Source organism: Zingiber officinale, chromosome 1B (assembly GCF_018446385.1).
Source record: "Zingiber officinale cultivar Zhangliang chromosome 1B, Zo_v1.1, whole genome shotgun sequence".
Lineage (NCBI taxonomy): Eukaryota > Viridiplantae > Streptophyta > Magnoliopsida > Zingiberales > Zingiberaceae > Zingiber > Zingiber officinale.
The window spans coordinates 159,579,403-159,595,454 of NC_055986.1; the positions used below are offsets into that span (position 1 = coordinate 159,579,403).

At 39.4% G+C, this 16,052-nt stretch overlaps 2 protein-coding genes across 2 annotated transcripts; one reads left to right on the plus strand and one right to left on the minus strand.

The window, feature by feature from the left end:
- The first annotated feature begins 4,230 nt into the window (after positions 1-4,230).
- On the plus strand, positions 4,231-8,435 carry LOC121986288 (homeobox-leucine zipper protein ROC8-like). Its single transcript, XM_042540166.1, has 10 exons — positions 4,231-4,775; positions 4,880-4,997; positions 5,137-5,325; positions 5,761-6,222; positions 6,302-6,403; positions 6,489-6,692; positions 6,779-6,956; positions 7,058-7,326; positions 7,400-7,489; positions 7,742-8,435. The coding sequence occupies exons 1-10, from the start codon at positions 4,681-4,683 to the stop codon at positions 8,114-8,116; spliced, it is 2,082 nt and encodes a 693-aa protein (XP_042396100.1). The 5' UTR covers positions 4,231-4,680; the 3' UTR covers positions 8,117-8,435.
- Positions 8,436-9,485: 1,050 nt separating this feature from the next.
- LOC122043766 (65-kDa microtubule-associated protein 7-like) lies at positions 9,486-11,456 on the minus strand. Its single transcript, XM_042604351.1, has 5 exons — positions 11,342-11,456; positions 11,119-11,270; positions 9,761-9,848; positions 9,612-9,691; positions 9,486-9,536 (listed from the first exon to the last, which is right to left on the minus strand). The coding sequence occupies exons 1-5, from the start codon at positions 11,454-11,456 to the stop codon at positions 9,486-9,488; spliced, it is 486 nt and encodes a 161-aa protein (XP_042460285.1).
- Positions 11,457-16,052: the final 4,596 nt, after the last annotated feature.

Below are 16,052 nucleotides of genomic sequence, written 5' to 3' on the forward strand. Positions count from 1 at the left end.
GGTTCACTCAGGCTATATCAACGCTGTTCTTAGCTATTTTAATGGTTGAATTCACCTAGACTCCATCTACCTTTGACTCTCGTTTACCTCATGTCAAAGAACCTTGTTCCTTGGACTTTCATGCTTGGAGTCTTTGTGTCTCTAGATCTTCATTTGCATTACATCTGATCTCCTGATTTGTCTAGACTTTTCTTCTTACCAAGAATCCAAACTTAAGCCTCCTTGAACTTTATCACCTTGCATCTGAGTCATTTGACCTTTTAGGGCTTTCTTAACACGAAAGTGAGACATCGCATTATCCTCCTTAACTTAAATACTATCAAACATCAAAATTACATTTCTAGGGCATGATTACACCAATATATCTCACAACTCCTCTCTTTAAGTTCAATTATAAAACAAAACCCTATTAATTGTTTTGAATCTTATTAACTAGAAATAATATTCATCTTCACCAACAAATATAGATAAATAATATAGATATGATCATTTTGTAACTTTATGATGATCTCCTAATAAAGGTGCGAGGATCTTAGCTTATAAAGAAGAGTTGTGAAACAACAAACATTTGATCCTAAACAATATATTGGTCCTTAAAGTCCTTTCCCAAATACAAAGTTCAAGGGTTTTAGTAGGAACACGAGATAGTAGGAGAACAACTTTCACCCTCAATGAACCTGTCTTAATACAAAATACAAGGGTTTTAGTGGGAACACGAGATAGTAGGAGAACAACTTTCACCCTCAATGAACCTGCCTTAATACAACATACAAGGGTTTTAGTGGGAGCACGAGATAGCAGGAGAATAACTTTCATCCTCAATGAACCTACGGACTTGTTGTTGAGAACATTCAAAATGTTGACCACACCTAGTCACACAAAATCTCTATGATCGATTTTATACACGGGGGACTACTCAAATAGAAGAAATTTTTAAAAAAAGACAACACGATTTACAAATCAGATCAAGAGAAGAGAGACAAAAGGCAAGAAAGAAGATAAAGTTGAGAATGAAAAACCCAAGATAATTTTTCCCCATTAGATAAGAAGAGAGATCAATTTATTTACAAATATAGAGGAAAAAAAAGGACAGAACAAGAGTTTCTTTTCAAAATAGAGAGTATATAAACTATATCTAGATTTGCTTAATTAAAAAAAATGATATGAAAAAGAAAACATAACTCATACTTTTGTTTCACAGCATTTGCATATGTGCTACATGGACTCAATTTATCACACACACACACACACACACATAAAAGAAGCTAATTAAGTAAATGACCATCTATATATAAGGTATTAAGAAAAAAAACTTGAATATATAGATATTAATTTGATGCATGAACATATTTGCTCATAAATGCAAAGAATGACAACTAAAATGCTGCTGGCAATGAGGAGGATGAAAGCTAATCAAACAAGTTTGGAGGTTTATGGACAAAAGGAGTAGACTTTAAGAAGGCTGTTGATGGTCCTTGTGGAGTTGGTTGAGTTATCAAAGTTAAATACTATGCATTCTCTTTTATTCGTATTTCAAGATCAAAATGAAATGAAATTAAATTAGAATGATGCCTTAATTATGGTTTAATAGGCTGTGTGGCAATTAATTAACTGCTTAATATTCCATTTCTTTTGTGGATCGATCGACTAAGGGCAAGGGCTCAAGAAGTTGACGTTTCTCAATCATGGCACAGTGCACATTGTAGAGATGGTTCCCCGTAAACCATGTGGTATTCTTTGAGATGGATAATTGACCAACTGCATCATTAATTTGCTTATAATTAATTATCCAACCGTGCATAATAAATTTTTTTAATTAATCTTATTAAATTTGGCCTTTGGTTGTTTGATCAATTAATATGGGTTCCAGAAAAAGCCTATTGTATACTGTCTTATATTGCTTTGCAAGAGACTGTTTCCACAATTCAAATTAATGACCTCCAAATTACACATTAACAATTTTACTATTATATCATGACTCCTCTTCATACAATTCAGCTCTCTTAATAAAATAAAATGTATTAATTATATGCTAAAATATTTGGTCAAAAATGCATAATGCATACAAAAATGGTGTGTAGTTATGACCAATGAGGCTAGATCATCATTCCAATAGAACCCTAACTAAAAATAAAAAAATTAACCTCTTCAAGATTTTTTTTTTAAAAAAATTTAAGTCAAAGTGCTCTCAATCTTGCATTTAGCTCTTACATTTAGTGAGCAAGTACATACAAGACATGAATATTTTTGTATATTGTAGAAGTAGATTTGTGCATATTGATTTTTTAGATTACTATTTAGTGTTTGAGTATGCTAAAAGACATGAATATTTTATAAGAATTTCATATCGTGAGAGGAAAACTAATTCTGTTGGTGTAAATTCTCCTAATTTAGTAAACTTTTAAATAGTGTGTAAATATAATAATAAGCTTTATTTTTTTAAGATAGGTGTGATGTGGTGAAAACAACCGTGACCTATATATATATATTTATATATTTTTAAATTTGAAAAATTATAAATTAAATAGGTATGAATATTTTCCTTTTTTTTCCAAAGAAAAAGAATTAAATCGAAGTTATACTTTCTTGATTTACTCTGTAAATATTCAAAATTAACAGATAAATAAAAACAAAAAAAATAATTAGAATAATATCATTATTTTATTTTTATGATGAAGTAATGAAGTATATTAAATTTGATTCGGCTTAATTTAGTGAGTTCTAATTTAATTTGGCTTGGGTTGAGCTATGTATGGCTAAATGTAATTCGCTTGGAAGATTACAAAAATAGTTACAAGATTTAAAATTATAAAGGAATTGATTAAATATATTTTTTAAAATTATAATTTTTCATACAGAATGATTTTTTTTTCTTATAAAATCTACTACAAAACATTTATAAAATCATGTCGGCGTATAGCTAGCACGACTCACGAACCTGGTCATGTTGGACTCCGGTCTGGGGCTGGCCGGTCCAGAATTGTCTAGGCCGGCCCGGGTCGCGCGGTCAAACCCCGAGGTAACTAAATGAGCGGGGAAACTGGCACGTGTCTCGCGCTCGATATGGGCAAAACGGAGAAAGCAGTGACGAGAGATCCACCGACGGCGACGGCGACGGCGATGCTCGGCTCTTCGTCCCGCGCTTTTTATTTATTGCGATCGGACTTCCGCCACCAAACTCTCGTCCGGCGGCCTTAAATCCCAGCTTTATTATCACCCGTACCATCTCTCTCTTTTCTCCATTCCCAAGAAATCCCCAAAAAGTTCGATCACAACTTTTTGAGGTTGCGAAAACAGATTAATTGAATTTAACATTAAAAAAAAAATTGCAGCTTGTGCACGCATGATGGAGGCAGCCATTCTCTTCCTCTCCGTGAATAAATAAAATATAATTGCGAAGTGTCAGATTTTTTTTTTGTTTACTTTTGTTTATGTTCAAGAGGAGCCCACAAATCTTGCGTGGTTTGACCCTTTTTTTTTTTTTTTCTGGTTAGTTCGCTTGGTTTCAGATAATTGCTGACTATCTTTTAACCTTTTCGGCAATCAAAAATCCAATCCATCGATCAAAATTTGTGTTTTTGAATTCACAACCATAAATTTTTCTACCAGAAAACCATTATAACCCTGCGCCGCTGACCAGAACTCTTGATTGCTCGCATTGATTCACTGCCGCATCGACGCTCGGGTTCGTTTAGACGACGGATTCAGAGTTGCGTTCATTGAGTGTGTTTTTTTTTTTTGAGCATGAGCGGTGGTGAGGTTTGAAGCTTGAGCTGGATTGATCAGTGGTCATTTAGTGGTCACTTGGTTTCTATTTCAGAGGACAGAAACAGGACACATGAGAGAGGATGAGAGGATGGTGGCTGAGAGAGCTGGCAGATCAAGAGGCAGCGCCAGCGCGCCCTCTCTCTTTCTCTTTCCGTTCTTTAATTCTGGAACATGTACAATTGAAGATGACTACCGGATCAGGATCAAATCTTTTTGGTGAATTTTACGGCCAAATGCATGTCTGGAGTGTAGTAACGTACGTAGCGGTTGCTGCTGGATGTAGATGAAGAAAGAGCAAGGGAGTGATAGGAGGATTTGGGAGCAAAATGAAAATGTAGGAGAAGAATTTGGCGGAGTAAAATAAAATCATTGTGTAGTCTACAAGTAATAAATTACGTAGATATGGTTTGGAGAGGAGGATAATTATATATGGGTCCAAAATCCAGCAATTTTAAAGCCCCGGCCTTTTAAATCGCGTCAGTTGCTGTTAGCTTTAAATACAGAGAGAGAAAGGGAGGAATTCTCGGTAGCGTCTTAATAAGGGGAGAGGCCGAGACGGAGCCGGTCGAATCCGCCTGGATTGCGGCCGATATCAGCGATGCGCATACCGCCGGTTTCCTCATTTGGCTCGCTCGACCAGATCATGAGGAGACTGATTTGAAAGGCGCCACCTTTAGGAGGAGGGGGAGGAGGAGGAGAGGAACACGAGGCGGCGGAAGGGAGCGTTGCGACGCCTTGGAAATAGACGCCATCATCTCCCGCGATCGCTTAGCGGATACTCACCTGTAACCGCTTGAAGTCAGAGCAGCAGTGGCAGTAGGAGTGAGAGCAAAAAAAAAAAAAAAAAAAAGGAAAGAGGAGAGAGGAAAGAGGCGGTGCGGGCGTTGGGAGCGGCGGCCGGCGGCGGCGAGGATGGACTCCGGCGATGAGCAAGATGTTCCCGACTCACAGGGGAGGAAGAAGCGGTATCACCGGCATACTCCGCGCCAGATTCAGGATCTCGAAGCGTATGCTCTGTTTCCTTGAACCATTCTACTCGCTTTAGAGATTTTGATGGTGTTTGTGTTGCGGCACTGGCTTCGCCTTCTCATGGGTTTTGTTTGTTGCGTAGGATGTTTAAGGTGTGCCCGCACCCCGACGAGAAGCAGAGGATGCAACTGAGCCGGGATCTGGGGCTGGAGCCGCGGCAGATCAAGTTCTGGTTCCAGAATCGCCGGACGCAGATGAAGGCAACTAACCTCTCTCGATCATTTTGTTTTCCATCCTCTTTGGCTTGCTGTTCACGATCCCCAAATTGAATTTTGATACGGTTTTGAGATAAAAGGAGCGACCTTTGGCGTTGTTTGATGACACTCTGCTACTTTGCAGGCCCAACAAGAGCGGACGGACAACTGCCTCCTCCGCGCCGAGAACGACAAGATCCGGTGCGAGAACATCGCCATGAGGGAGGCGCTCAAACACGTCATCTGCCCCTCCTGCGGCGGCCCGCCGTCGAATGAGGACTCCTACTTCGACGAGCAGAAGCTGCGCATGGAGAATGCGAGGTTGAAGGAAGAGGTAAGCATCAAGCTCACTACCCTTGTTTGGAAATGAACACATATTATTGCTTCAAGTAGACAATGGCTCCAAAATATGGCAATTCAATCATTGTTTGAGTCAGAAATTGCTGCTCTAATGTATCTAGAAAGAGATTGAATCACTAAATCGGTTGCTATTCTCTTGGAGTAGAACTAGTTTGCCAGTTGTTATCAACAAGTCGACAAATCAAGAGGTCACTTTTGTTTTGCTACTTTGGCTTTAAACGGGTGATCCTTTAGTCACCAACACATGTTAATCTAATTTTAATGAAGATTAAATAATCATAAATATGCCATCGTCATTTAATTGTACAGTATTAACTTCATGAATTTTGTTGTTGAATGAGCACCATTGTTACCTGTGATAATTAAGGTTAACTATGTTGCCTCCCTTCCTCCTTGCTACCAATTGCAGCTCGATCATGTCTCAAGTATGGCATCAAAATACCTTGGAAGGCCAATCACCCAGCTTCCCCCAGTTCAGCCACTATCCATATCTTCACTTGACTTATCGGTCGGGGGATATAGCAATCCAGGATTAAGCCCCTCTCTTGATCTTGACCTTCTCTGTCGGAGTTCTTCTTCGGCCTTTCCATATGCATTTCCAACAGCAACTTCCGAGCTTGAAAAGCCTCTAATGGTGGAGATGGCCACCAATGCAATGGAGGAATTCATCAGGCTAGTGCAGACTGATGAACCCCTCTGGGTGAAGTCGGGCAGCGATGGAAGGGACATGCTTCAACTTGAAACTTATGAAAGGATGTTCCAGAGGCCTGGCCAACAACTCAAGTTACTGGATACTCGAATTGAGGCATCGAGGGATTCAGCTTTGGTCATTATGAGTGCTTTGGCATTGGTTGACATGTTCATGGATGCAGTACGTTTCCATCTTGATTGTGTAGAGGGCACATGATCTTCTTAAACGACATTTTAACTCGAATTTGATTATGTTTCAGAGTAAGTGGCAAGAGTTGTTTCCCACAATAGTTTCCAAGGCAAGGCCTATTGAGGTGCTGGCTTCAGGAATGGCAGGAAGTTCAAGTGGATCGTTGATATTGGTAATGTTGCATTACTTGAAACTCTTGTAATTGTACCAAACACTGTTCCTTTATGCTACATACTGATCTATCCAAGAGAATGCAGATGTATGCGGAGATGCAAGTTCTTTCACCAGTGGTTCCAACTCGTGAGTTCTGCTTTCTTCGCTATTGCCAGCAAATTGACCAAGGAATGTGGGCAGTAGCTGATGTTTCGGTGGACTTTCCTCGAGATAATCATCTTGCTTCGCAGTCAAGGAGGCTTCCTTCTGGTTGCTTTATCGAGGAGGTGCCTAATGGCTATTCTAAGGTATTGGCATACTGTAAAGTGATGATAGCTGCGTCTTTCTCCGTTCTCATAGCTTAACTGAACAGCATTTGGTAATCTTGATGTAGGTCACTTGGGTTGATCATGTGGAGATTGAAGAAAAAAATCCAGTTCATGTTCTCTTCAATGACCTAATAAGTAGTGGTATGGCGTTTGGGGCGCAGCGGTGGCTCACCACTCTTCAGCGAATGTGTGAAAGATTTGCTTGTTTCTCTGTTGCTGGAGTTCCAACTAGAGATGCCGGAGGTACATATTATCTCCATTGCAATCTTTAGCCAAGTATAATGGTGACAATCCAAATAACTAAATTCTAGATGATTGAATGATTTGTTAAAATGTTGTATCAGTTGCTCCGTCACCCGACGGTAAGAGGAGTATGATGAAGCTTGCTCAACGAATGGTGAGCAACTTCTGTGCCAATGTTGGTTCATCAATTGGTCATAAATGGACGACTCTCTCGGGACCTAGTGACATAGGAGTTAGGGTTACACTTCACAAGAGTACTGATGTTGGCCAGCCTAACGGTGTCGTCCTCAGTGCTGCAACTTCTATTTGGCTTCCTATATCACCTGAAAGTGTCTTCAGCTTCTTCAAGAACGAACGAACTCGAACACAGGTTCAAATGCTCAACTCCCCCTGTTGTTTCCGAATAATGTAACTTTTTGCTGTATTTTTGTTCTTCTTTTCAGTGGGATGTTCTCTCAAATGGCAACACAGTACAAGAGGTGGCACATATCACAAATGGATCCCATCCAGGGAACTGCATTTCCCTTCTTCGTGTATGTCTCCTTTCTCGATCCCCGTTAATTTCCTCTCCCTGATTGTGGTTGTATGAAAGGTCACTTCATTAGATAGATTGCAAACCAAGTTGTGTTTCAAAATTTTGCTAGATAGGTACTTGCCTAGTTCTGATTACCTTCACCTGCAAATGAATGCCAACTACTCAAGTTATGAAGGCTAGATTGTAATGAAAACAAAGCATCCAGTGTCAGAAAGTTTTAATTGCCTCTTTTATGATGGTGAATAAATAGGGTCTCAACTCAGGGCAGAACACCATGTTGATACTCCAAGAGTGCTTCACTGATGCATCGGGCTCGGCGGTGGTTTACTCTCCTATCGATCTACCAGCGATCAACATTGTCATGAGTGGGGAGGATCCCTCCTACATACCCATCCTGCCTTCAGGCTTCACCATTCTTCCAGACGGACGATCGACAGGGGGACAGGGGGCATCATCTAGCTCAAATCCTATGGGTGGGTCATCAGGCTCGCTGGTCACCGTGGCTTTCCAAATTCTTATGAGCAGCTTGCCATCCGCAAAACTTAACCTGGAGTCAGTAATGACAGTCAATAACTTGATAAGCACCACCGTCCAGCAAATAAAGTCTGCCTTGAACTGTCCTTAACTCTGAAGAGAGAATTGACGGGCTAGTTTTGTTCTTCCACTTCTCTCCTTTAACTTGCAGGTATTTGAAGCTGGCATTGAAGAAGGGGATTAACGTGGGGTATCTTTGTTGGTTGGTTGGACTTGAATGCCTTCAAATCCTGGCCTTAAATTGCAACTTTAAGATGCTGGTGCCACTCTCAGTACATCCCAATTTTTTTTCCCTCTCTTTTTCTCACAGGAATCAGTCAGGCTTTAAATTTACAAGTTGTTAATGAAGGAGTCAAGAACGCACCATACCTGTTTCTCCTCTTTCAGCACTTACTTTTTCAACGTTTTTAGATTTCCCCCCTTTTTTAGGATTTTAATTTGCTCACTCTTCTTTTGCCTCTCCTCACTCCAGTCCTATTTTTTTTTTCCTTCTCTTTTCTTCATGCAGCAAGTGGTTATGGTTCGGGTATTGACTTCTGTCCTTGAGCATTTATTAATGAGCATTTACTTGCAAGATGGTGTAGATGGTCTATGGATTCATTATGAATTTATGATGACTTTGGGAACAGTAAGAAGCATCTAAATTGAACTTGAAATGTGGTACAGTGGTCCCTCTGATCACTGTGGCTTAGCGTGGCTTCGATGTTGTGTGATCTGCTAAAGGGCCATGCCTTCTAGCTTTGCATTAGCTGTTGAATTAAGGTCTCAACCTTTGTTACATTCAAGAGTGAAATGTAACGTGCTTGCTTTATTGGTGTGTACTCTTCATTCCTCTGTTCCGTTTCCATGGCTATTGAAGAGCCAGCCAGCCAGCTATTCCACACTTTACTAGCTATTTAATTAGCTCATAGCAAGTTAGCTGATGTGTGGCACGAAGACAAGAAATCTTTTATTCGAGAAAGTAAGCAAAGGCAATAAGCCAACAAATAACACACATGCAATAAGTAATTTGATCTTTATCTATTCAAAAACCAGCAATTGAACTTTGGACAATTGCATCCTCTGGCATAGCGACAAAATTTAGAGGAGCAGTCGACAACCTTCTCGTCTCCTTAAAGCAGCAATTGTAACGGCCTGAGTAGGAGTGCGGTGCCAGCAGCTCTGGAGTTGCATCACCAGCGGGAGTGACGGGTAGACAACCTATTTGTCTCCTTAAAGCAGCAATTGTAATGGCCCGAGTAGGAGCTCGGTGTCAGCAGTTCTGGAGTTGCACCATTTAGGGGACCCAGTTACGAAGCCATTGACATTTCCAATTTTTCTAGTGCCCCGTTTTGGAGTAGATTTGGATATATAAATTGCATCCCTTTTCAGTGAGAAGCAGATTTTGCAACTTCTTGTGTTCCTGCCGTAGTGAATAGAATAACTCGCCAGCACCAAGCAAAACTAATTTACCCTGTATTTTAGTCTTTCCTCTGCCTTATGTCGTCTTGTAGAATGGACATTGACCTCACCTATACAAAACGAAACAATGATCAAACGATGGAAACCCATTCCTGAATTCAAATAGTTGTGGAGGTCGATCCTACCCCACCATATAGGAGGACCATATTTTTCTCATCCATTCCTCCCAAGCAAATACTTTGTTCATTAGATTGTTGACTATTAGCTGGAAGCAAGATATCATGAGAGTTAATTCGTGCATGGTTAGGAAAGCTACGTTGGAGCCAACATGCACCTGGAATTTTGCTGACAGTCACCCTTGCATTTTCTGCCCGTTTTAGATTTAAATGAGTACCCCTTCCAGCAGTACACTTGCTTGTGTCCTGCAAACAACAGAGGACCCTAAACAACAGAGTGCTAGTTGCAAATACAAGATTCGAATATTTATAATAGCATCTCCGGTATGGATTAGCGGACTAATAAGCTTGAGCGACAGAGGATGAAGAAGATTGAATGAGACTTTAATCTAGGGTTAGTTTATAATGTATTATAAATATTGATATTGTGAAAATATACATGGGAAGAGACTCATACATGGACTCGTTGGGGGTGCAAATCCAGAGATTCGGATTTTGCATTGAACCAAGTTGACTCGTATGCGAGCACGACTTACATGAGTCAAATACCGGACCAATCGGGATAAAATTTATCCAAATGAATCGACCAATGTTTTGTCACATGAATCTTTCTTTTGCAAACCTGTTTAAGTGAGTAACGGATGAATTAATTGAGAATCCATAATCGTCAAGTGAAACAATCGACTATTGGTGGTCGACGGCTGACGTTTCTAGCTCGGTGTGTAATGACGATAAATGATCTTTATTCGATCATTTACTTCGACATAGGTATGAAGCTCTTAAATAAGGAGGCCTTCCATGACCTTGAGCAATGAGAAGCAAAAGCAAGAGAAAGCAATCTCCATTCACTTTGTTCCCCCAGTTTTCCTCTCTGTCATGCATTTCTGCTCGGTAGAGTCATCATGATAGTGTTCAAGTACTAACTTAGTTTGTCACAACCACCAGTGTTTGGTGGTGATCGTAGTTTGTCATTGTATCCTAGGAAATAGACACCCTTTGTAACCTTGAAGCACAGTTGGAAGGAGACAAATATGTTTTAAGGAAACTACATTGCATGCAGGTCTCGGAGTCTCTACTTCCAAGCACTTGGAAACCCACTCGAACTTGGGATTGCTTTCTGAGTACTTTGCATCTCTTTCTCGATTGGGTAAGCGACCGATCCGGGCTTGGTGACATTTGGTAGTTGGGCAACTCTTCTGACTCGGCTTGCCCTCAGAGTTCTTGACCGACTTGCCTGACTCGACGACTCGACACTTGATGAGGGTTGAATTGGTGACTCGACAATTCGTGACTCACCACTCGACTGACTCGATGACTCAGCCATACAAGGTAGTTCGGTCATACAAGATAGCCGAGTCATTCAGGCATCTCAATCATCCCAAGCAACTCATTCTTCCCTGTTTGACAACTTGCAATTATCAACTCAAGCCTTTTCATAGACAAATTGAAATTTAATTACGGTTTCAATTCAGCAATTTCTCCTATATCTCCGGCAATAACATTGTCCAACACATACCTTGTCATATTCTTGAAGCCATCCCTCTTCTTCACATGCCAATAGCCATTTATTCACTCTGTCGATGATTTCTTTTCTGATCACATATTCTTGTTTAACTTTTAAAATATGCTTCCCAATGTTAGCCAGGAGTTCAGAAGGATCAACAAGACCTAAATGGACTAGGAGTTAGTCCAGGATAATTATGATGATTTAGCCAAAAATGTAATCGAGGTTTTCAGACAAGAATCTAGCAATGCGCAGGCCTTCTCTGGTGCTGTGCTCATCTCAGGTTCAATGTGAGTTCTTCTGCATGCCTCTTCCATTTCTGACCTCTCGCCTGAAACAAGTTCTTTCATTCTGCCAACCATTTTTTTTTTTTAAGTCTCTCAATCTCAGTTTCTATCTATCAATAAAAAAATTATAATGAGTTTAATAGCACAGATAACAGTAATGCAAATATTAATGGGCTTCTCTATGCATCTTCTTTTTAGTTGTAAATTTAAGGACAACTTGAGCTAGGCCATCCAAAGTTGCATCACTAATATTAGTGGGCGTCTCTATGCAGACTTGGGCTCACTTCTTCAACTATCTTCTCCATTTCAAGTACACCACACAAACAATGCACCTCGTTTACATGCTCCAATACTTTGCCAGGCCCAAGCCTAACAGAATGGAAGCGACAGATGCTTAGTGGACATCATGTTGAACAAACTGGAGCACGAAAAGAAAGTATATCGCATGTATCATAAAGAATATTATTATATTTTACACAAAAGGATAGATATGCATACTGTTGATTGTCATAGCGAATTCAAAATCTGTCTAGAACTAAGAACTATTTTCACACTCATGGTTAGAGATATTGTCGGAGATATTGAGAATTTATTAAATTTAAATTATATAAAAAATTCAATTCAAACTTAATAATCTCCAAGGAAGGACGAGTTGTCTGGGATAACTAAGCTATCTCCGAGCTAGTAAAGTTTGACCTTGTCGACTGCCGAGCGGAGCTAGTAGAGTTTGACCTTGTCGACTGTCGAGCGGAGCTACCAAGCTTTCGAGCTTCCGAGCTGCTGAGCTACCCAGTCGAAGGCCGAGACCAAGTGGGAAAGAGAAATGCTGAGACTTGTGTTTGACACAGGTTCTTTAAAACATATTCGTCTCCTCTTATTGTGCTTCAAGGTAATACTAGACATTTATTTCCTAAGATACAACGAGAAGACCACTTAGACAACAAAACATAAATTGTTCATGATCATTACCCGAATGTTATCACCAAAAGAGTCATCGAGTAAAGTGCATGACAAAGAGAAAGAATGAGAGGAATGAAGGTGGAAGGATTGCTTAAGCACCAGCTCTCTTTGGCATGTCTTCCTTTTTCTCCGTTTTTTATCGCAACCTCCTTATTTAGGAGCTCGGACCCTCAACATCAAATGGCTGAATAAAAGTCATTTATTGTTTTTACTTGTTCAATCAAGAAATATCAATTGCTATCAATGGCTGACTGTTTCACTCGGACAGTCACGGATTGATTATTAATCATCGATCATTGTAGATTCACACATCAATACTTCCATTACATAGCAAAAGGATGATTCAGATAGTAAAATGTTGATTGATTCATTTGAGTAAATTTTATTCCAACCAGTCAGACATTTGATGCATGTAGATTGTGCTCGCACACGAGTCATCTAAGTTCAATGCAATTCAAGATCTGGATTTACAACTCCTGCAATCTCATGCATGAGAAAAAGTCTTTCCCCATACATATTCACAACATTCATTGATTGTCATTCAATATACCCCAACCATAAAATCATACAACTCCTAATATAGAACTAAACTATGATTCACAATAGAATCTTCTTCCCTTCCACATCTCTTCCATTCACAATTTCTTTTCAACACTAATAATGTAACTAGACAAATAAAGTAGCAATACTTATCTCCTACAATATCATTTGCATGTATTTGACATTTGAAAATTTCCACAGTCGTACTTGAGTTCCAAGAAAATTAAAAGCACACATCAACTCTGAACGATGTCAGCATCTATACTAGATAATGCACCAGACCTCTAGCTGATTAAAAAAAATTAGAGTGGCACAAAAAATTATAAGTTCTCTAAATACCACAAATAATAGGTTGCTACATTGACAAAGATACACTGCCGAAAGATCAATCAAATTTTTTGTGGCAATGAGTATTATTATGAACGCTATCAGTCACGAAGGAACTCCGGTGTCGTCATATGCAGTGTCTAATGGTACAACTTCTGATACAATCGGCAATCATAACAGTGAATCAATTTTTCCTTGTCAAATCTGCATCAGCAATTTACCTAAGATGCACATTATTGTTATTTGATGATAAATTACTGGCAGAAACTACTAAGAATTAATTAACTTTAGGGTCTTCTTGTCTTTCTGCAATGAAAAAGAAATTGGAGTATAGGCTGGTTACTCGTTGACTCGGTTAGCTAGGCTTGAACCATAACCGGCCTAACTATGGCCGTGCCGATTACTGTTCAAAGGTGAAATGAACTAGAACAGCTGGTTCGGTTCAACGTTATTTGATGTTATCAAGATTTGAACCCTAGTATCCTAACCAACTATGCTTAAAATCTAGAGGGAAGGAGTAAGAATAATTCTGACAATTAGACCGATGGTTCAAATTGTTAGGAGAGAGCCGTTTTTATTTTTTTTAAAACGGTTTTGACTGATGGCAATACTTCTAAAATTAATGATGCTCTTTTAAAACCATAGAGTATATCTAGACAACTTAAGTAAGTGCAAATCCTTTTTTATATTTTTTAAATAAATTTATAATTTAAAAATATTTTTTAAAATAATATTAATTTTGAATCGTGATGAACCATAAATCGAACCGTAAACCAGCGATTTCGAACTGTAATAATCTTGGATGATTACAATTAAGGGTCGATCTGTCAAAAATCGTCTAATTAGCGGTTTCGAGTCATGGTCGGATCTAGGTGCAAGGAATATGAGACAACTGTCGAGAACATTTACCCACAAAACTTACATCTTTATTCAAAATAACTCCATGTTGATCAGGACAAGTACTTCTAATTTCTACCAGCTGGCTTTTCCTGTATCATGAACATTCATTAAAACACAAAAGAAAAAAAAATCGCTCGAGATAATATCTGAGCATTGTGGTTCCAATTGTCCTGTTAAACAGAGTTTGAAACAAAGAAAGTGAGCTTAAAACAAATATGATGCTTAACATTTACAATAATGAGAAAGTAGAAACTGTACCAAAGACTTTATTTTCATCAGAAAAACGTTAAGATATCAAGCGAAAAGTTCCAGACTAGCACAATAAGGTTAGAAATTCCATTGGCTTGGCATGTGCCACAAAGAATATGCAACTGAACACCTTTGATCTAATAGCCACCATTGTAGAGAAGAGAGCAACATAGAGAAGAGTGAGGTTCAGCAGTCATGCTTCTTGACTTGCCAAAACAGAAATCTCCTAGGAGGAGACTGGACCTCTGATGGCTATAATCTAGATAGACAAGGAAAATAAACATAGGGTTGAAATTTTTTAATGTCTCATACATAAGAAAAGGAACATCAAATATTCCCTCTCTCTCGATTCACTTGGTTTTTTGCTATTCCATATGATTTTTTTTTTTTTTTTGAAGATTTTCTTGTGTTAATCTACAAACAGTATTCCCATTGGATCAACCCATAGGATTAAGAGGTGCCAATCATGTTCACTACAACCCCAAAACATTGAAGTTCAATGTTACCATTTTCTAAAGCTACACTAGAGGTTACTCTATTAAACCAAGAATTCTCAGTTGTCTTGTAATTTTTAGAACTAGCATCTACTATGAATTGTAAAGGTTAAGAACATATATATAATAAAAAGTATTAAATTTATTCATGTACCCGTTATCTGTGCACAAAGCTTCCGTCAGTGTAAGATCCCGGGAAGGGTCTGACTATATGGGATCTATTATATGTAATTTTACCTTACATGCATTTTTAAAAGGTTATTTTCGCGATTCGAACTTGTGACCTCAAAAAATTCCTGGTTGCCTTGTTTTTCCATATGATTTTTTGAAAATTTTCTTGTGTTAATCTACAAACAATATTCCCATTGGATCAACCCATAAGATTAAGAGGTGCCAATCATGTTCACCACAACCCCAAAACATTGAAGTTCTAAAGCTACACTAGAGGTTACTGTTGGTGCAACCTTAGGTCAAGGTTGACTTGGTTGACCTGACTCGAGTTGTGTTTTGATGTTTGACGATGTTTGACGAGAAGAGAGTTGTATTCTTGATGTTTGACAAGAATAGGTGTTCGGGAGATTGTAGGTGCAACCTTAGGTCAAGGTTGACCTGGTTGACCTGATTCGGGAAAAGTCCAAGCAGGGAGCTTGGTTTTGGAAAAGTCCAAGTATGGAGACTTGGCACTGGAAAAGTCCAAGTAGGGAGCTTGGCACGCGAAAAGTCCAAGTATGGAGACTTAGCACGGGAAAAGTCCTGGTGAGTGAAGCCGGGCAGTGAGAAAGTCCTAACTGGGATGTTAGGCAGTTGGAAAGTCCTGGTGAGTAAAGCCAGGCAGTGGGAAAGTCCTAACTGGGATGTTAGGCAGTTGGAAAGTCCTGGTGAGTGAAGTCAGGCAGTGGAAAAGTCCTAACTGGGATGTTAGGCAATGAGAAAGTCCTAACTGGAATGTTAGGCAGTGTGGAAAGTCCTGGTGAGTGAATCCAGGCAGGAAAATCCAGATGGATCGTGGATGATCGGACATCCGGTGTTGAGGAAAGTCCAAGTAGGTCAAAGGATTGACCGGACACTGGGAGGAGTTCTAGCAGTCAAGGGAGTGACCAGATGCTAGGGATGAAGTACCAATAGGTCAAGGTTGACCGGATATTGGTTTGAAGTCTTGGGACTTGGTTTGGGCAAAATCCAAGCTCGG

Excerpts from the sequence above, each read along its gene's own strand:
- LOC122043766 (XM_042604351.1), bottom strand. The coding sequence starts at position 11,456 with ATGAAAGAACTTGTTTCAGGCGAGAGGTCAGAAATGGAAGAGGCATGC. Across the intron at positions 9,692-9,760 it reads GACTGTCAGCAAAATTCCAG|CTAATAGTCAACAATCTAAT; the intron begins GTGCATGTTGGC and ends TCTTGCTTCCAG. Across the intron at positions 9,537-9,611 it reads TGGTCCTCCTATATGGTGGG|GTGAGGTCAATGTCCATTCT; the intron begins GTAGGATCGACC and ends CGTTTTGTATAG.
- LOC121986288 (XM_042540166.1), top strand. The coding sequence starts at position 4,681 with ATGGACTCCGGCGATGAGCAAGATGTTCCCGACTCACAGGGGAGGAAG. Across the intron at positions 4,776-4,879 it reads CAGATTCAGGATCTCGAAGC|GATGTTTAAGGTGTGCCCGC; the intron begins GTATGCTCTGTT and ends TTTGTTGCGTAG. Across the intron at positions 5,326-5,760 it reads ATGCGAGGTTGAAGGAAGAG|CTCGATCATGTCTCAAGTAT; the intron begins GTAAGCATCAAG and ends TACCAATTGCAG.